The 20911-nt window shown below is 38.7% G+C and overlaps 1 protein-coding gene across 1 annotated transcript in view; it reads right to left on the reverse strand.

The window, feature by feature from the left end:
- Positions 1-6221: 6221 nt before the first annotated feature.
- The window catches only part of PRKAR2B (protein kinase cAMP-dependent type II regulatory subunit beta), a 170058-nt gene continuing 155368 nt past the window's right edge, over positions 6222-20911 (reverse strand). The window contains exons 8-11 of the mRNA XM_036758598.1: positions 19431-19505; positions 13753-13818; positions 13483-13621; positions 6222-8691 (exon numbers count right to left, since the gene is read on the reverse strand). Of these exons, the coding sequence (XP_036614493.1) occupies positions 8558-8691; positions 13483-13621; positions 13753-13818; positions 19431-19505 (414 nt within the window). The 3' untranslated portion in view covers positions 6222-8557. The remainder of the gene's footprint in view (positions 8692-13482; positions 13622-13752; positions 13819-19430; positions 19506-20911) is intronic.

Here is a 20911-nt window from a genome sequence, read left to right on the forward strand (position 1 = left end):
GTGAATTATCTATCACACAGCTAAATAATTGCTTGGATCAGAATTGGAACTCAGGTCTTCCTGACCTCAGGTCTAGAGCTCTAGCCATTGTGCCACTGATTTGTTTCAAAACAGATTTTAAGACTTGAGTCACTTAATTCATGATGTTTTTGAATTTTTTTAAACAGTGGACAGTACAAATTTTATTTTTTTTATAAAAATGAAATTTTCTCTTTTTTAATTGACAAACATTTGTTTTCTCTCCTCCAGCAACATTTTCCATCCCAAAAAGCTATCAGAGCTACTTAGCAGGGTCTTACTGGCAATGGCTTTTATCCCCCCAGTTTACTCAGTACTTTGCTTCATTTCCTTGTCATTGTAGCCTAAAGCAAAGGCCCTTGGCAAGTCACAGATTGGAGAGAATTTCAATTCATAGGCTCTGCTTCACTTTGTTTTGAGAGTACAACGTGTGCGTGAAATATCATTTTTACTCTCCTCTAGCTAAGAAAGTAGAGGATACATTCTGGGTTTCTCATTCTGTTCTTAACACCATTCAAGTTATATCTGTCAAAGAGCTTCTGTTCTATTAATTACATGCCACACGTCATCACCCATATGAATGTTGTCCATTGTTCTCTTCTAGGCAATGCAGGGGATTTGCAAAAGTATGTAGCAGTTCCAAAAGCATTTCGTAAAAGTGAGTGACATCAGTAGTTTACTAACTTACACTTCTTGCTCTCAAAATATTCACTATTTGCATTTGGGGTTTCGTATTTTGTCTGTACATATGTGACTCACTATAATAACCATTATCATGGGGGCGATGGAATGAAGAATCTGAGACGTGGGTCAGGAATTAGAAACTGGGAACCAAACATTCACTGCTTGATCCGTCAGTGACTCACGGTTGGTCACTTCCTGGGACTATAAAGTTGAATTGTTTTGAGTCCTATATATATGTGTGTGAATGGCATTCGATGACCGCCCCTAATGATTAGTGAGGTTTATAAGCTAGGTTAAAACAATTCCAAAGTTTGAACTCAATCATTTTAGCTTTCTGAAAACCTTTGAAGATGTAACAACATAGAGTCTGAGCTGTCCAACCAGTTTTGCTGCTTTTGAGTCTAGTGAAACCGGTAACTATTGTCTTGCAACTATCGTTTGAAATCCTCCCCCTTTGCCAAAATAAGGCTGTTTTCCATTGCACCTCCTTCCCCTTACCCCGAAGTTGTATGTGAGATCCTTCTTCACCGTGTTTAGCACCCATGCCTGGAATGCTGCGCTCCCTCTTCCCTGGCTTCCCTCAAAAAATCAGTGTTTCCTGTTCCCCTCCCCCCAGATGCTAATACCTTTCCATTTTTTCTACATTATTTTAATTTACTCTGTAGATTAGCTTCTGTGTATCTAGTTATTTACTTGTCTTCATCCTTAGAGGGTATGCTCCTTGCGGTTAGGGATGGTTTTATGTTTTTCTTTGTATCCCCAGCACTTAGCATGTAGTATGTGACTAATGGATGATTGGCTGGCTTTTAATTAAGAAACAAAAAACAAAGTCTTGTCATTTTGTACCTACATGCTAACTCATTAATATGCCTTTGTGTCTAGAAGAATAACAATGTTATTTTACAAAGCTTTGAGTTATCCAGGGATGATTTTACCAATCCAGGTTTGCAAATTTCTTATTTGCTACGAGATTACTGAAAAGTCATTCAGCCTCTGGGATAAAATAGCTACTTTTAAGGTCAAGCATATGATCAGCTCTCCTGTGGAAATTAAGAGAAAGATGAATTGTCAATATGCAGAGAGTTTCTATGTCACCCTTAGTTTTAGACCTTTCCTCACAGGCCAGAGTGCCTTATCCTTTTCTATGGTGTATTTCACTTTACACATCTTTAAAAGATCGGAGAATTAGAGTTCACAATACTCAACAACATTAACTTGGTGCACAGATATTACTTTTTTTTTTTTTTTTTTTACAGATATTACTTGAAACCCTAAATACTTACACAAAAATGAACTTAAATGATTACTGTTAATCTTGGGTAAGTCACAACCCTCCATGCCTCAGTTTCCTTATATGTAAATTAAGGGGTTTGGATTAGATGGCCTTTAGAGGCAGCTAGGTGGCTCATGGATAGAGTTCTGGGCCTGGTATCAGGAAGACCTGAGTTCAAATTCACCTTCAGATGCTTAGTAGCTGTGTGGCCCTGGGCAAGTCACTTAATTTCTATTTGTCTTGATCCAGTGGAGCAGGAAATGGCAAACCACTCAATATCTTTGCCAAGAAAACTGCATGGACAGCATTGGAGTACTATGGTCCACTGTGTCATGAAATTAGACACGACTGAATAACAAGGCTCACTCCAACTCAATAATCCTAGGGAATGATTTGAATTGACACTGGATGCATTTGATCCAGTCCTTCTCATATACAAAGTGGAACTTACCAGATGGAGAAGTATGTAAAGTAGCTTGAGTAGCAAAATAGGGAGAGCTGGTGTAACCAGAAATATTCCCTGAGGTTGTCTCTTCAGAGAACATATGATTAGAGCCCACAATATTTCATAATATGTCATAAAATGCATATAACCAAGGGATAAAACCTATCAGGTCTACATTCTGAAGGCCAAAACAGAATTACAGCTACTCACTAAAGAAACTTCCCTCTTGTGGGTCTTTTGTAAATGCTCCTTAAGCAACATTTCTACCTACCAGTGAGAAAATTTAAGTGTAGCCATCTTTCTAGGTTTGTTCCACTTTTAAATAAGGGTATATTAAAAAATGTGGTGCGTTGCTACTAATAGAAGGCCCATCTAGTTGAAGCGCACATCAAGTATTAATAACAAAACCAAAGTTCATTTTTTAAACAAAAATGTTTCAGAAAATTTAAAATCCTTACAATTCACAAAAATGAACATTAATGGCTATGAGATGGCAATTACTTGCCTTAATATATAGTCTTACTTCTTAAAATTTACATTGTGTAAATTACATTGTGATTGATTTCATCAGCTCCCTTGGAGTTAATCACTGTCTTTTTTCCCGATAATTCCTTTTTTTTTTTTTGGAGGTGGGGAAGGCAGGGCAATTGGGATTAAGTGACTTGCCTGAGCTCACACAGCTAGTGTGTCAAGTGTCTGAGGCCGAATTTGAACTCAGGTCCTCCTGACTCCAGGTCCCGTGCTCTACTCTTTGCGCCACCTAGGTGATAATTCTTAAATCTACCTATCCTGCCCCAATCTCTCTGCTGACCTCCAATGTCACATTTCCAGCCACATTTCATGCATCTCAAACTGGAGGTCCAGTAGACATCATAAACTCATTATGTCCGAAACGGAACTCATTTATCTTTTCCCTTGAATCCTCCCTTCTGCCCTCCTGTCTTTTCTGTTACTGTTGAGGGCAACACCAACCTCCGTGTTCCTCAGGCTCACAATTGTAGGGATCACCCTGGATTCTTCACCATCTCTACCCCCACCCTCCTGTCCCCAGTAAAATCCACTCTGTTGGCCAAGGCCTGTTGTCCTCACCTTTGCAACATCTCTCCAATACACCCCACTACACACACCCCACCCACAGACACTGCTACCACTCTGCTGTAGGCCCTTATCACCTCATGCCTGGATTATTGCAAGAGCTTGCTGGAGAGGAGGGGGGAGGTCTGCCTGCCTCAAGTTTCTCTACATTCCATTGAGCCACTAAAGTGAAACGGGTCTGATCCCCCACTCACCCACCCCAACAAACTCCAGTGGCTTCTTATTGTCTCCAGGAGCAAATACAAAATGTGCTGTTTGGCATTCAAAGTCCTCTGGAACCTAGACCCCTCTTACTCTTCCAGTCTTCTTACAACTTACTCCCCAATACTTACTCTTAGATTCAATGATATTGGCCTCCTGGCTGTTCCACGATCAAGACACTCCATCTCTCAGCTCCTGGCGTTCTTCCTGATTGTCCTCCACGCCTGAAAGGCTGTCCTTCCTCTGCTCCAACTACTGGCCTCTGTGGGTTCCTTTTAAGGCCCAGCTAAAGTCCTGTCTCCAACGGGAAGCTTTCCCTAACATCTCTTAACTCCAGTTCCTTCCCTTTGTTAATTATCTTCCATTTATCCTATGTATAGCTTGCTTTGTCTATATTTCTTTGCGTGTTGTCTTCCCTATTAGATTGCAAACTCCTTGAGGGTAGGAACTGTCTTTTGCCTTTTTTTGTATGGCACAGTGCCTGGAACATAGTTGGCAATTAATAAATATTTAATTGAACTGAAAATTTAAATTGAGTATTAATTATTTTACATAGGTGGGGGGGGGGCATGGTGGATAGAAAGCTGGCCTCAGAGTCATAAAGACCAAGGTTCAAGTCCTACCTCTGACACATACTGGCAGCGAGACTCTAGGCAAGTTACTTAGGTTCTGAGTGTCCCTGAGGCAACTCTCTTAAGGCTAAAGCCTTTAGTCAATAAAGTCCATAAATATTTATGTAGGGCCTCCTGTGTGCTGGGTGGGCAGCTAGGTGGTTCAGTAGATAGAATGCCAGGTCTGGAGTCAGGAAGACTCATCTTTCTGAGTTCAAATCTAGCCTCAGACACTTATCAACTGTTTGACCCTGGGCAGGTCACTTTAACCCTGTTTGCCTTGGTTTTCTCATCTTAAAATGAGCTGGAGAAGGAAATGGCAAACCACAGCAGTATCTCTGCCAAGAAAACCCCCCAAAAGGGTCATGAAGAATAGGACACGACTGAAAAATATGTGCTCAGTGCTAAGCTCCAGGGATAAGAAAAAGCAAGATAGTCCCTGCCCTCAAGGAGCTCACAATCCAACTGGGGAAGACGATACACAAAAGGAAGCTGCCCCTACCCCAAAATGGAAGGTAGAGGAGGACTGGGAGGTGGGGGAATGGTGTCTGTGTGTTCTCTGAGTTGCAACTAAAGGAAGACTTTGGGAGTTTATTGCTGCACCTTCCAGCTGGCCAATTAAAGGAGAGAGGCAACTGAGAGTGCTTAGGTGTTGACTATCAAAGCTGAGTCAGTCAGCATGATGATGCTTATGAGAATTCAGGTGAAGAGCTTATCCTGGAGGAGACTTGACATTAGTGGAGTCCCAAATGGAAATGAAGACAGCTGGTACTGCCTGACCAGCATTGGGAGGAGTCCTTCATAGGGAATTTCCTACACTGATGAAATCCCAAATCTAATGAAAAAAGCCAATTCATTGCAATGCAATGAAGCAAATTATGTTAAAACGCTTGAGTTCACTTGTTGGTTACAAATGCATTTCAGAGTGCACCTGTGGAGGGTTGGGGGTATGAAGATGTGGGGGGCTTATACAGGTGTGGGTGGGTATATTTTAAATGTTACAAGCTATTATAACATCAGCTGGAAGGCCTATGGAATAGTAGGACTGGATATGAAAGCACCTGACCCCTACACACCATATCCACAGTCTTAATGCATTTACACAAGATATACACACACTCATCTCCACCATTTTCCATTTATATAAAAAGGCCTTAGGGAGGAAACACCTGTGTTTTATTTAACAAGCCCTCAGATGGAAAACCAAGCACTTCCTTAGCCAGATGTAAAGTTTCAGGAAGCTTATTTTCTTGGATAAGATTTTTACAGAAAATTTCCACATGTTGAGGCCTACTGAACAGTAATTGAATGAGAATATGACACCCATGAATCCAAACTACAGGCCTATGTGTGTGTAACTTTCCACATGCACTAGCCAGTTCAGTTAAACCTTCTTCTGAGCATTCTTAATGGCCAAGTTTAATCTGCCAAAAATACATGATTATTTCTAATGGGTGAGAAATAGTAATACCAGAAATTACAACCTAGCCATACCTTGTGCTTCATAATATCCAGTGCTCTATTTTTTTTTTCCTAAAAAGATTGGGTTGCCAGGCTGGAAGTGCAGGGGCTAGTCTTGGACCCCATCCCAGTACTGGTCAGCATGGAAACTTTCATCTCCATTTCTCTCCTGGGCCAGTTTACCCCTCCTTAGGCAACCTGCTGGGCTCCCACTCTCAAGGACTCATTTCACTGATGCCAAACTTAATGCCAACACCTGACCTGCTTAGTAGGCTGTATCTCAGAACTAGCACAAGAGATCTCCTAGATTTACCTTTCTTGGTAGCTGGGATTACAGGCACACACCATCACTGCCAATAATGTGATCTTTTTGTACAACTCTCAACTCTGTTGTGCTTTATGGATCATATTCAAGGACACTGGGAAACAACAATTAAATAATTTACTATAAAAGTGATTTATTATAAGGAAACTTTAAATATAACCAACAATACTGAAAATATTGTGACTGGCATTTACAACCTCAATCAGAATTCTTTGTTGTACAAGTATTTCTTTATCATTCTGTGAATAGTTAACAATAAACTAGAGCAACAGAACCAATAATTTGTTTAGAAGTAAGCGTACGGAATGATAAACTGAGAATTCAGGTTGATTAGTGTTTTTCTCCTTGTATAAGACACAGCCTTTTAAAATAAAATCTGACGTACAAAGGCTAACAAATTATCATCATGTATGTAACATTTTTTTCCATACAAGGTAGCATGTGTAAAAAAAAGTTAATACATTTAAAATTTGGCTGAAGTTATACTTTTAATTATGTTTTATATATAACTTCAGATAGTTACATTGTTTCCTAAACAAAGTTTCATATTCAAATGAGGCTGAAAAGATTTTCCAAACGGAACACAGTAAATAAAGAATTTTAAACCATACTGAAGCTGAAAACTTGTTTTCTAGGAAAATTAAAAAAAACATTCATTTTAATTTTAGTGCAAACACAGTTTGTTAACATGAATATTGTTAGTGAATGGTATAACACAAAGACATTTCTTAAGAACTCAAGGGAAGAGGGCAAGTTTTGTGAAGTGGATAAAGTTCTCGTCAAAGGACCTGAATTTGAATCCCACCTTTGTCACAACCTACGATCCTTTGGCAAATCATTTAACCTCTCTAAGACTTCCATCCCCTCTGTGTGTGACTTTTAAACCCCTTTCAGCTCTAAATCTAACATCCTATAAACTAACTTCTTTCCAAATTAGAAGAGTAGAAACATTATACAAGAATAGTATTCCTTCAGTCTTGGTAATACACTAATGGTTTATGTTCAGCTCACTGTTTGAGCATGTGCCCTCATGAAGCAGTAGGATGTAAAATGGTGTAATAATGATGTGTTTGGAGGGCTAGGGAATAAGTTCACAAACCAGTTTCACACATTTAATTTTTGTTCTCATTTTACTACTTTGTTACCATTTATCAGATTTGTATTTCTGCCATCCTTATGGTGGTTTTCTCTGACAGAAACAAAAACTATAGTAGCTACTGATTGACAAAGTTTCTGTCATGTCCTATCTCTTTACAGACAGATTCCAGAGTTGATACAAGAGGGGAAAGAACCATTTTGGTTTAAATGTTGAATAGAGTCATCTTATGTAAACCCAGCCTAAGGATGTAGAAATAATATTCCATTAGATAAAATAGTAGACTGACCTCAGATTAATTTTGCTAAAGGAAATAGTTTACAGTGACTAAAAGATTTCTGGGATTTAGAACCCAAAATATCACCTTTAATAAATAAGTTTAAAGTTCAAGATAGTTTTCTTCTGCTCTTTTATTAATAATTCTCAAAATGTGACTTCATTTATTCTTACTATTGATCATACCAATAGTTATTTTGTGGTCCAGAAATTTGGAGTTGTTTTGATTTAAAATTTGAAAGGAAAAAAAGTAACCAAGGTCTGTTATGAAAAGGTGGATATAAAAGTCTAAAGCAAAGCAAAGAGGTGAAAAATAGTTGGGATTGCAAACTATAAAACAAGAAAGAAGAAAACGGTAAGATCTGGTTGCTTAGGAAAAATGTGACAATTGTCATCTAAAAAAGGCTTTTTTCTACTTACTAAAAAATGTTTGGATTGCCAGTTCTTAAACCAGTGGAATGTATAAACTATCGATATTATGCCAAATTAGTCAAAATGTAGTTTATTGCAACAACGTATGAGGCCTTAACATTGCATGTGGAGTATTACTTCTCAAAGAGACTACATCAAGCCAGAAAACAAAAAGGATGAAAAGAGACACATCATATATAGACTTTTTAGAAAGAATGTAATGTCATGCTTTTTACAACTACGATCAGCTTCCGAGTTCCTTTTTGACTTGGGCATGATAATTTGGATCTACCAGAACGAACCCATTTTTATGTCCCCAGTACTATGAGTATTTTGCTAACTTTTTATGCACTAATATTTCTAAGATGCCACAATCATTAGAACAAACTTTTCAGCAAATCTTAATTTTGTAGAGTAGAAACTAATCAACATATTGATTTCTTAAAATCTGCTCTTTCTGAAGTATTGTAGGTAAAGCCTATTATCTAAGAAATCACTATTTTGTTTACTGATACATTATAGTGTTATGTAAAAAAAGCAAAAAAAATTTTTCTGAAATCACAGGAAATGCTCGGCATCTACAACAAAGACACGTTTTCAGTGGACGAACCACTACTGTGCTGTTCTGTGATATTAGCTCTTGTCAAATGATATTTCTCCTTCATGCTGTGGAATCAAAAATGTCCATGTTTGTTCCAAATAAAGCAACTAACTGCTCTTCATAGTTTGCAATGTTCCTTTTCATAATTTCCATGCAGGGTCCCAAAAGCCTTTCAAATGCTTGCACGTCCATGGCTAAGATTGATCAGGACAAGAGGAAGAAGAAGAAAAAAAAACTTATTTGTAAATTTGTAACAATGGCAGGAAATTCATGAATGCACAGCCACTATATACAAAATCACATATTGCACAATCATTTATGTAATATCTTATGACAGACTAGCCAACAACCGTTTAAGTGCCTACTATGTGCCAGTTACTGTAACATATTAAACATGTAACATATACGAAAATGTAAAAGCGTAACAACTCATCTTCTATGCATAGTGTCTGCCAAAAGAAGAATCCACAGAAAGGCAAAGCCTTACAGTTCCCTGTACCTTTCAAATGTAATAGGATATGTGCTGATTTAATCTTGAGGTCTTGGGTCCAAGAGGAGAAAAGGACATTTAAAAATAATGGTGTTTTCCCCATTGTTAAACTCTTATATTTGTTCTTTTTTAAAAAGGAGTTAAACTTATTTCATTTATTGCTGAATTCATTATTTAAAGTACCCGATGGAAATTTGGCTTTCTAAAAGATAGTGCTACATCCCTGGCTACGCTCTCTAGTTCTAGCTGTCTCATTCCCCCACCCCCAATAAACTGGGCTGGGAGGAGGCTGTCCAATCTGTGCTCCCCAACACCACTCCTGGACTACCTAGTCACCTCTTTTGAGGTGCAGACTCAGTAGATGTACTTAATTCTCAAATCCAGACCCTTGTTGCTATGCTCTGTTGGGCTTTAGCTGATTCTTCTTCTTTTCCTCCTGGCTTGAAGTCTCCTCAGCCACTGACCCTGCCCTCATAATTGAGGATTTCAGTTGGCTTCTTAGTGTCTTCATCGACCTCCTCAAATACTATTTTTATATTACATACATTTTTGTTCCACCTGAGATCTCACCATCACCCATAACTGTATTACTACCTCAGTGATCTTGAACCTGGAAATTCCTTTCTTGTCCCTCTTCTCCCCTCTGTCTCATTCCTTAAAAACTTATTTTTCATTATTCATTCACTCGGCAAGTATTTATCACGCACATACTACGTGGCAAGAGCTGCTAGGAACTGGGGATACAAAACCAGAAATGAAACGCTCTCTGCTCCCAAGTACCTTACATCCAATGGCAGTAGGGGGATGGGGGAGAAGTAACAGATTACTAACGACACAATACATATGGAACAAACACAAAGTAATTCATAGGGGGTAGCACTAGAAATGGGAGAATCAAGATCAGCCTTGGGTAGGTGGTAGCACTTGAACTGAAGGAAACTAGGGACTCTCCATGCCTCCTAACTCTCCTGGTCCATCACTCCTACCCTGGCCTTCACTCCCACAGTCACCACACTAATTCAGGCCCTTATTATTTCTCACATGGACTATAGTAATATCCTCCTAACTGATTTCCTTGTCTCAAATTTCTTCCCTCTCCAGTCCATCATCTACAGAGCCACCAAAGTGATGATCCAGAATCATAGAGCTGACCATGTCCCCTACTTGATAAGCTCTAGCAACCTCATACTGCCTCAGGGTTGAAGTATGTACTCCTCTATTAGGCATTTGAGACCCTCCACAACCTGGCTCCAACTTTTTCCAGTATTTATTATATATTACCCTGCTTCATACATTCCTCACATACAATATATGAGCTTGCTCTCTCTCTCTCTCTCTCTCTCTCTCTCTCTCTCTCTCTCCCTCCCCCGCCCCTCTCCACTTATAATCCCTGCCATACCTATACCTAATATCTCCTCCAGAGCTAAACATAGTACTATGCACACAGTGGCCACTTAATAAATACCTGTGCTACTGTGTACCTTAGAGACCTTCATAAAGATAGCTTTCCTACAATTAGAATATACATGTTCATTCTAAAGATGTTTAACATTATTCTTAAGGTATGATTCAAGCTCAAGATGACTCAACCATGTAATAGGGCAGCCAAAAAACCCTAATGCGATATAAAGGCTGCATTAAAGAATTCAGGCCTAGATGACAGTCCTACTGTGTTTTACCCTGGTCAGATCCCACCTGGAGTATTGTGTTGGGCTCTGGGTGCCACATGTTAGGAAGAATGTTGATAAGAAAGAGAATTTTCCAAAGAGGGCAATCAAGATGGTAATGGGCTCCTCAATCTCTCCATGACAGGATCAGTTGAAAGAACTGAGGATGTTAAGCCAGGAGAAGATAGGACTTAGGGGGTGACACATTTGCTACCTTTGAGTATCTTAAAAAAGGCTGTCATACTGGCAGATGTTAGCTTGATGGAAAGAAAAATCCCCCAACAATTAGAAGTTCCCCAAAGAGGAGTGGCCTGCCACTGCTCATAGCTCGTGCACTCAGCCTTCCTGGAGGTCTTTGAGTGAAGGCTGAATGACCACTTACTGGAGGTCACGGGGGATTCCTGATTAGATACAGGTTGGATTCCATGGCTTTAGAGGCGCCTTTCAATTCTTCTGTGCTTTCCCATCTAATATGAAGCCACAAAGCCTTTTAAAAGTGTTGAGTCTTCCAGTAATAATACAGTAAGAAGCCAGACTATTTCCTTAAAATTCTTAATTCTGCTACCCTACCCCCTTCTTTGGTGCTTGAAACTTTTCTTTCAAGATCATTCTTTTAATGTTTCTTGGCCTAAGAGACATCACCCAAATATATGTATATACTCTTATTAGTGTATATTTATAAAATTTATTTGGGAAAAGATTGATAAAAAGCACTGAAAAGTTATTGTGAAATGTGTTTTCTTCCTAAAACAAATTAAAGTTAACAGTATAGTAAGGAAGGATTTAAATGCACTCCTAAGATGCACCAATTTCAAAACTTTAAAAGCTAATTTTGGACATGAAAAGATTAAAATCTTTTTGCTCAAAATGGCATTTGCTGAGTTGCTAACAGGTATAGGAAATTAAAAGGATGGTAATAAAGTCAGTGATTAATTCCTGAGAATATACAAACATAATGATAATTTATGCATCATTTTGACAAATCTAAAACTTTTCTTCCTGACACTCTAGTAATAATTCTTACATTTGAGCTTTCATCACCAATGACCAAATCCATATTTCCCATATCAAATCCCTTCTCTCTTCTCCCACTTTAGCTACCACTTTAGCTCAGGCCTCATCACCTTTCACAGAGATTACTGCAGTAACCTCCTAATTGGTCTCACTCACTCAAGTCTCTCCACTCCAATCTGCCCTCTACATAGCTGCCAAAGTGATTTTTCTTAAGTACAGATCTGACCGTGTCAGACACACTCTCTCCTCTCAATAAATTCCAGTGGTTCCTTTTAGGATTAAATATAATCCCCCTTTCATTTTTAAAGCCCCTTCACAGCCTGGCCCCAGCCCATCTTTCCAGACTCCTGGGCCTTCTCCTTCTGCACTTAGTGATTGTGCCAAACTGGCATCTCTGTAGGCCTCACACATGACACTCCATCTCCTGTTTCAAGTCTTTGTACTGGCTAGCCTCTGGAACACATTCCCTCCTCAACTTTGCCTCACTGAAACCCTCTCCTCCTTAAAGAAACACTTTCTACAAGCAGCTTTTACTGATCTCCCTGCCAATTTTATCCTTACTCCCCATGTATTTATTCTCTCTATACTTAACATATGTACAGGGTGTTCCTAAAGTCTGGACACATCGGCAAAAATGAATGTTTTGAAATATTTTTAATATTAACAGACCTTAGCCCCTTGACTTCTTTTTCTGGGGTATGCTAAAGGAGAAGGTGTACTCAATGAAAATTACAGATGCAACCTGCTTGATTGAACGCATAAAGAGTGAATGTGCTAAATTTGATGGCAATGTGGAGTTATAGCATCAAGTTCACGTGAATCTTGCAAAGCGCATAAAACTTTGCATCACAAATGATGGAAATAATATTGAAGATGTTATTTGTTAATATTCCAATTAAATAAAATGTTGTTGAAAATTTCATTCATTTCATTTCTTGAAAATAAGCATTTTTGCCTATGTGTCCAGACTTTAGGAACACCCTGTATTTGCTATTTCCTCCTTAGAACATAAGTTTCTTGGGAGACACTTTTTCATTCCTTTTTCCCTCCACTTTGCACAGTGCTTGGCACATAACAGTTCCTTAATATCATGAACTGCTTCTGCAGGGAAGGTGCCATGGCTACCAAAGATCTAGAAAAGACAGTCCTTGGTACTGTCAAATGGTTCTACATCAGAAAATTAGATGATTTCTATCAGGGAACGGACATTAAAGGTGAGGCATTAGCATCTGCTCTGCTGCTGCACTCAAAGGACCCTGGGATTTTTCCATCTGACTTTGTACTTGTACTTGTAACCTGCCAGATGTGCTGATTTTAAATTAGAGTGTGAGCTCCTGGAAAGCAGGGACCAACTTCCTTTTCCATTTGTATCCCTAGTGCTCTGTACACAAGTGATTCATTCATTCATTAGTAAATGATTATTCTTTGATCACAGAATCTCAAAGCAATTTACAAATAATGTCTTAGCCCTCTTTACAATTCTATGAGATAGGGAGTAGGATATCCATTAAAAAAAAATGAACTGCTGATCAAAGACCGGGAATGGCATTCTGTGTTCTATTCATATTCTAACCACTCAAACATGGTACCTTTTCATTTCTTCATGCTTTAGTGTATGTAATATGGAAACAATGCAAATTAAATATGAAAGCTTAAAAAAAGGTCCAGTAGATACAATATGTCATTTCAATAAAGAAAAGAAACTAGAGCTTTCATCAGAAAACATTCAACCTATGAGCATAACAAAATTCTCTGTAGCAAATAAATACAGATATGATCATTTGAGCCAATTGCATTATACTTGAATTAAATACCTAAACATTTGACAGTTCCAATAGCGTGGGCTGAAGCTGCTCGGGGTTTGTTTGTTACCAGGGCGAGTTCTCCAAAATACTGCCCCCTAGAATATCGGGCAATTTCAATGGCACCATTCTCTTCCGCTTCCTGTTTATCCTGGAAATGCATTAAACGTTTATTCGATTTCTTTAAAAAATAATTTAAATTTTAACATAAATATGAAAAGAAAATCTAGACCATTGTTCTGTATATTGTTACATGGATTTCAGTGGATTAAGGAATCTTACCTTCCTTTTCATAGATATTTTTACTTCTCCAGATTCTATAATGAAAAAAGAATCAGCCGAATCTCCCTGTTGGGGAGGGAAAAAACAAAGAGAAAAAATTCAAGCTGTGTTCTATCCATTTGCCCGCTTTAACCTCTGTAGACTTCAAACAACCTAATCATGAATATAAAGATCAACTTCTTGCAAAAAAAAAAAGAAGAAACAATAGAATGGGCAATCTTTTTTTTTTATTGGCAAGAGAAGTGTTGTCAATTACATTATGATAATAGTGACATAACATTTTAGACTGTTCTACATTTTGTCCCCAAAATACAAGCATCCTTCTGTTAGAAGAATATATCTCCCTCTCTGTATGTGTATCTACATACGTATTTATTTACACATCGATTTATTCATTAATTGATTTATTCTCTCTATATATACATATATGTGTGCATTTGTGTGTATGTTTGTGTGTGTGTGTGTGTGTGTGTGTGTGTATGTGTGTGTATTAACAATCTGTGACTTTGACATTGTAGGCAATTCCTGGTATGAAAAATCCCTCCACTGATGAAGCTCAGCAACTCATCCTTCATTTATCGTTCTAGAGGACAGCCTAGGGCACTGAAAGATTAAATGCCGTGACTATAGTCATAAAGTCAGTACATGTCTCAAAGGCAAGACTTGGAACTCTGGTCCTTCTTAGTCCCATGGCTGACCCTATATCCACTATATCATGTTGCCTCTTAAGCCTCTGAATAGTGATACAATGATTCTGTCTAAATTTTAGCCTGGGCAACAACTATTTGAAATTTAAAACCTGGCAATACTACTTCGTATCACAAGCAGGAGGGTGCTGGCACCAGCTCAAACTGGCTCACAAGAGCCAATTGTTAAATTTTGAATGTGGAGCATTTAACACTTCAAAAATTGGCAAACGCTATAAATCAGGGCTTGGCTTATTTTGTTGATTGCCCAGATTCAAGAAAGTAATGGAGAAAATGTTAGCAATCCAGATTAAATTTAAAAGTGAGTCATGGGTGCATTTTTTTTCTTCCAGAGAGCCAGTTGTTAAAGATCTACCAGCAGATCCCTGGATATATATGATTCTATTCAGCTCTTTATAGGGTCATAGGCCTTAGAGCTATAAAAGACCTGAGAAGTCATCCAGTCCAACTCCTTCATTTTACTGATAAAGAAACAGGGGCCCAGAACCATTAAAAGGCATTCCCAATGTCATACAGAAAGCAAATGCTAGAGCTGGGGTTTTCCCTGAACTTCAAAGCAACACCCCTTTCCACTATAACATATTATGTACACCCTGTGATGCACTACAAAACTTTTGTCAGAAATATTTTTTTGGCATTGGGGAAAGAGTCCTGTAATTTCTTTTTTGCCTAGGAAGACTTTATATGAACCAATGCAGAATAAAGTCAGAAGAAACAGGAAAACAATATACACAGTGACCACAAGAATATAGATAAAAAAGTACAATAAACTGAAAGCTAAGTCCTGTGCAACTGTAATAGCCAAGCTTTAGCAGAGATGAGAAAATACACTTCTTTCATTGGAGAAGTGAGGGATTATGGGTGAGGAATGTCGTTGCATATGCTGCTAAATATGATTGATTTTTTTAAACATACTTTTCTGTTACTTGCTTTATTTTTTTTTTTACATTTTTAATTTATTTTATTTATTATTTATTATTATTTATTATATTATTTATTATTAATTTATTTATTTAATATATTTAGTTTCCAGCACTGATTTCCAGCACTGATTTTCACAAGAATTACGAATTTTCTCCCCATTTCTACCCTCCCACCCACTCCAAGATGGCGTATATTCTCGTTGCCCCGTTCCCCCGTCAGCGCTCCCTTCTGTCACCCCACTCCCCTCCCATCCCCCTTTCCCTTCTTCTCTTGTAGGGCAAGATAAATTTCTATGCCCCATTGCCTGTGTATCTTATTTCCTAGTTGCATGCAAAAACTTTTTTGTTTGTTTTTGAATGTCTGTTTTTAAAACTCTGAGTTCCAAATTCTTTCCCCTCTTCCCTCCCACCCACACTCCCTAAGAAGGCAAGCAATTCAACATTGGCCACATGCACATCATTATGTAAAACCCTTCCACAATACTCATGTTGTAAAAGCCTATGTTTTACTCCTTCCTAACCTATCCCCCTTTATTGAATTTTCTCCCTTGACCCTGTCCCTTTTCTAAAGCATTTATTTTTGATTACCTCCTCCCCCTGTCTGCCCTCCCTTCTATCATCCCCCCTTTTTTATCTTCTTCCTCCTTGTTTCCTGTGGGGTAAGATACCCAATTGAGTGTGTATGGTATTCCCTCCTCAGGTCAAATCCAATGAGAGCAAGATTTACTCATTCCCCCTCACCTGCTCCTTCTTCCCTTCCTACAGAACTGCTTTTTCTTGCCACTTTTATGTGAGATCATTTACCCCATTCTATCTCTCCCTTTCTCCTTCTCTCAATATATTCCTCTCTTATCCCTTAATTTGATTTAATTTTTTTAGATATCATCCCTTCATATTCAACTCACTTTGTGCCCTCGGTCTATACATATATATGTGTGTGTATACACACACACACACACACACATACATATACATACATACATATACATATATGCATATTCCTTTCAGTTACTCTGATACTGAGGTCTCATGAATCACACACATCATCTTTCCATGTAGGAATGTAAACAAAACAGTTCAACTTTAGTAAGTCCCTTGTGATTTCTCTTTCTTGTTTACCTTTTCATGCTTCTCTTGATTCTTGTGTTTGAAAGTCAAATTTTCTATTCAGCTCTGGTCTTTTCACTGAGAAAGCTTGAAAGTCCTCTGTTTTATTGAAAATCCATATTTTGCCTTGGAGCATGATACTCAGTTTTGCTGGGTAGGTGATTCTGGGTTTTAATCCTAGCTCCATTGACCTCCAGAATATCGTATTCCAAGCCCTTCAATCCCTTAATGTGGAAGCTGCTAGATCCTGTGTTATCCAGATTGTTTTTCCACAATACTCAAATTGTTTCTTTCTGGCTGCTTGCAGTATTTTCTCCTTGACCTTGGAGTTCTGGAATTTGGTGACAATATTCCTAGGAGTTTTCTTTTTGGGATCTTTTTGAGGAGGTGATCTGTGGATTCTTTCAATTTCTATTTTGCCCTCTGGCTCTAGAATATCAGGGCAGTCCTCCTTGATAATTTCTTGAAAGATGATATCTAGGCTCTTTTTTTGATCATGGCTTTCAGGTAGTCCAATAATTTTTAAATTATCTCTCCAGGATCTATTTTCCAGGTCAGTGGTTTTTCCAATGAGATATTTCACAGTCTTCCACTTTTTCATTCCTTTGGTTCTGTTTTAGAATATCTTGATTTCTCATCAAGTCACTAGCTTCCACTTGCTCCAATGTAATTTTTAAGGTAGTATTTTCTTCAGTGGTCTTTTGGACCTCCTTTTCCATTTGTCTAATTCTGCCTTTCAAGGCATTCTTCTCCTCACTGGCTTTTTGGAGCTCTTTTGCCATTTAAGTTAGTCTATTTTTTAAGAGGTTGTTTTCTTCAATATTTTTTCAGTTTTTTGGGGGGTCTCCTTTAGCAAGCATTGACTTGTTTTTCATGGTTTTCTTGCATCACTCTCATTTCTCTTCCCAATTTTTCCTCTACTTCTCTAATTTGCTTTTCCAAATCCTTTTTGAGCTCTTCCATGGCCTGAGACCAGTTCAAGTTTTTCTTGGAGGCTTTTGATGTAGGCTCTTTGACTTTGTTGACTTCTTCTTGCTGTATGTTTTGGTCTTCTTTGTCACCAAAGAAAGATTCCAAAGTCTGATACTGAATCTGAGTGTGTTTTCGCTGCCTGGCCATGTTCTCAGCCAACTTACTTCACCCTTGAGTTTTTCCTCGGGATATGACTGCTTGTAGAGTAAAGAGTACTTTGTTCCAAGCTTGAGGGGATGTGCCGCTGATTTCAGAGCTATTTCTATACAGCCAGCTCTGCCATACCAGCACTCCTCCTACCTCAAGAACCACCAGCCTGCACCTGACTCAGATCTTAAGCCAGCTCTGCACTCCTGCTCTGATCTGCCACTTAATTCCTCCCACCAGGTGGGCCTGGAGCCTGCAGCAACTGCATCTGTAGTTCTGTAGCTGCACCAACCCCGCTCCCCCAGGGCGGGTGGCCAAACTGTGAACTCTTTTCACTCTGTCCCTGCAGCTTTTTCCACTAACCTTCTCTGCTGGCTTTGGTGTTTGTGGGTTGAGAAGTCTGGTAACTGCCACAGCTCACTGATTCAGGGCACTAGGGCCTGTTCCAACAAGCTCCTGGTCCGGTTGGTCCTGCCACTGCCCATGCTGGGCTCTGCTCCGCTCTGCTCCCAGCTCCGTGCACGATAGACCTCATCCAGTGACCATCCAGACTGTCCTGGGCTGGATTCCCTGCTTCCCTCTGCTATTTTGTGGGTTCTGCAGTTCTAGAATTTGTTCAGAGCCATTTTTATAGGTTTTTGGAGGGACCTGGTGGGGAGCTCATGCAAGTCCCTGCTTTCCAGCTGCCATCTTGGCTCCGCACCCCCCCCCCCCCCCATATGATTGATTTTTTAAAAAATCAAACAATTTTTTTTTGCTGCATGAGAAGGCCTGCTGGTTAGGGAAGGTTGGGGAAGCATATATTAAAACATCAATGTTACAAAAAAGGTATTAATAAAAGAAAAAAACCCCAGTAATAACATAATTTCCCCCATGCCATCTGTTGCCAGTGTTTTAAGGGGATTTTGTGGATGTTTAATTCAATTCTATCGCTTCCTCTGTAATCTGTATACATATGCGCCAAGCTGATATATCAAAGTCAGTCAAATTATCTTGTTCCTTTTCAGGATTACTGGGTAATATTTTTGGAAACATAGGCTTTTTTCAGATTCTACTATATTTTAATGTAAATAAATATCTCTTCCTTTTCCTATTTGCTTCACAATAAGTTAATAATAAATCATGTCATAAAATAACCTATTCCTTGGGTTGAACTTCACATAAAATAAGACTTACAAACTTACACTTTCGTCTATGACCAAAAAAATCAGGCACCTGGCTAAAGAAAAGCAAGGAACAGATGTAGAGCCTCTCGTTTCTGTTATCTAGGTCTAGGAGATAAGGTTTTCATAGGTATTTCTATGTTGAAGTTTCAAGTGTTGGGGGATGGAGGGAAGAACTAACCTAAAACCATGTAAATCATTGGTTTCCTTTAGTTTATCAGTTCATAGGGAGTAAACTAGCCATCTTCTCTCCCTCCCTCAAACTAATAGGGCATTTCTTCTAGCCCACTTCAAGCACCCATGTGCAAATAAGGTGCAGAAATTAGCTTTTTAAAGACCACTGAAAATAATTAGACTACCTGATAATTTGACCCAGTCAAGAAGATGAGACATTTTAGTATGTCTCCTTATGTTAAGCAATTTATGAGATCCAATACAGTGTCTTCTTTTCTCTGAGTTCTTCTCTCTGAGAATAGTTTAAAAAGTGTTAATAGCTAAAAATAGTTCAGGATGACACTTTAAAGGTAAGAAAGTTCACCAACAGTGCTAAAAGTTGGTAATAATTTTGGAGGAATTGATATTTTTCAATTCATTCAATTATAAAAATAGATAGAACTATTATAACAACATATGATTAAAATACATGATAAATATTATACCTGAGCAATAATCTGTTCTCCATCTTTGTATACTTTGGTGCCTATAACATCAACCACTTTCAGACGTTCCGAGACCTTCAAGAAACAAAAAAAGGTCATAATAAGTATCAGTGATACTCAATCTGCATATTTTATTTTTGGTGTATCCATTTTTACCAAAAAGCATAATAATGGTTAATTCAATTATACCTATCATAGAAAATCAATTGACTTGTACAAATGTACTTTGTCATAAAAAATTATTATAAGTCCTGCATAAATTTGAGAAAGGAGAATTATTAAAAACTAACATTTATTACTTGACCATACTTTATAGTATGCACAAAGATGCCCTTCCTGCTTACAGCTAGTCGCCGTGTGCACATGACTCAGCATTTAGGCTCTGAGACAAGAAGGTAATCCCCCTAATAGCCACTGAAGAGTTGGAGTTGATAACTCAGTGGACCTTTAAGGGTATTTACCTTGTCATCTAAAATGTCAAAGCCCTCAGCACAGTCACATGTATATGGTCAGTAAGAAGCAGTAAAGACTATACTTTCATTTCCTTCCAAATCTATAATGAATGAAAAAGCATTTATCAAGGCCTTATTATGTGTCAGTCACTACATGAAGTTCTGAAGATACAAAAAAAAGCAAGCAAGATTGTCCTTGTTCTTAAGAGGAGTACAATCTAATAGGAGAAGACAACATATAAAAGGAAACCAGAGTTGGAAATGGAGAAGGAAGAGAGAAGTGTTTGGAGATGGCTGGGAAGTTTCATAGTAGCCTGGTGTGTTGGTAAGCAAAATGGGCTCCTTAGCACTTAGTTCAACCAAGTGCCCTTGAATAGTTGTCCTTTGTCTCCTTTGAGTAATTACTAGGTGATAAACCCCAGGCCCAAACCCCTATTAGGTGTGGAACCTATGTGGGTGTGGATTGGCTGGGGTGAGGCCCGGGGGGCGGGGAGGTGGCTAAGGGGAGGTGCTAACTCCAGAGCCATGCCCTATTAGGTGTTAACCTAACCCATGTGGATGTGAACCTCCCAGGGTCCTAAGGGGAGGGGCTAACTCAAAGAGCCAATCGTAGCAGCCTAAGTTTTGGTCATTCAGAGGATGTTTGATGACATCTGAAGCCCTATAAGAAGGGAGGACAGAGCCATTTGTGCAGGGCTCTCACTGGAGATGGTGTTGATGCGGAGACTCCAGGCAGCTGTAGCTAAGGAGCCCTCCAGCTTGTAAACCCGGATGCTGAGACTTTGTTGAACTCTGGTAACTATGTATTGGGATTTGAATCAGACAAGGTCTGTCTGTTGATGTTTGTAATTTGTTTGTATTTTGTTCTGAAGTTCAGGGTGCTGGCTTTTTCCTCTGAACTAAGTGAATATTTGTATGCTGAATTAAAGTAAGCTTGTCAACCCCTTCACCTTGCTTTCCTTAGTTAAGCAGATCAAAAGAACCTGTGCTGTTGGCAGCTTTCTGGGTGCTGGCTGTGGGTGGATCTTA

Source organism: Trichosurus vulpecula, chromosome 5, assembly GCF_011100635.1.
Source record: "Trichosurus vulpecula isolate mTriVul1 chromosome 5, mTriVul1.pri, whole genome shotgun sequence".
In the NCBI taxonomy this organism is placed as follows: Eukaryota; Metazoa; Chordata; class Mammalia; order Diprotodontia; family Phalangeridae; genus Trichosurus; species Trichosurus vulpecula.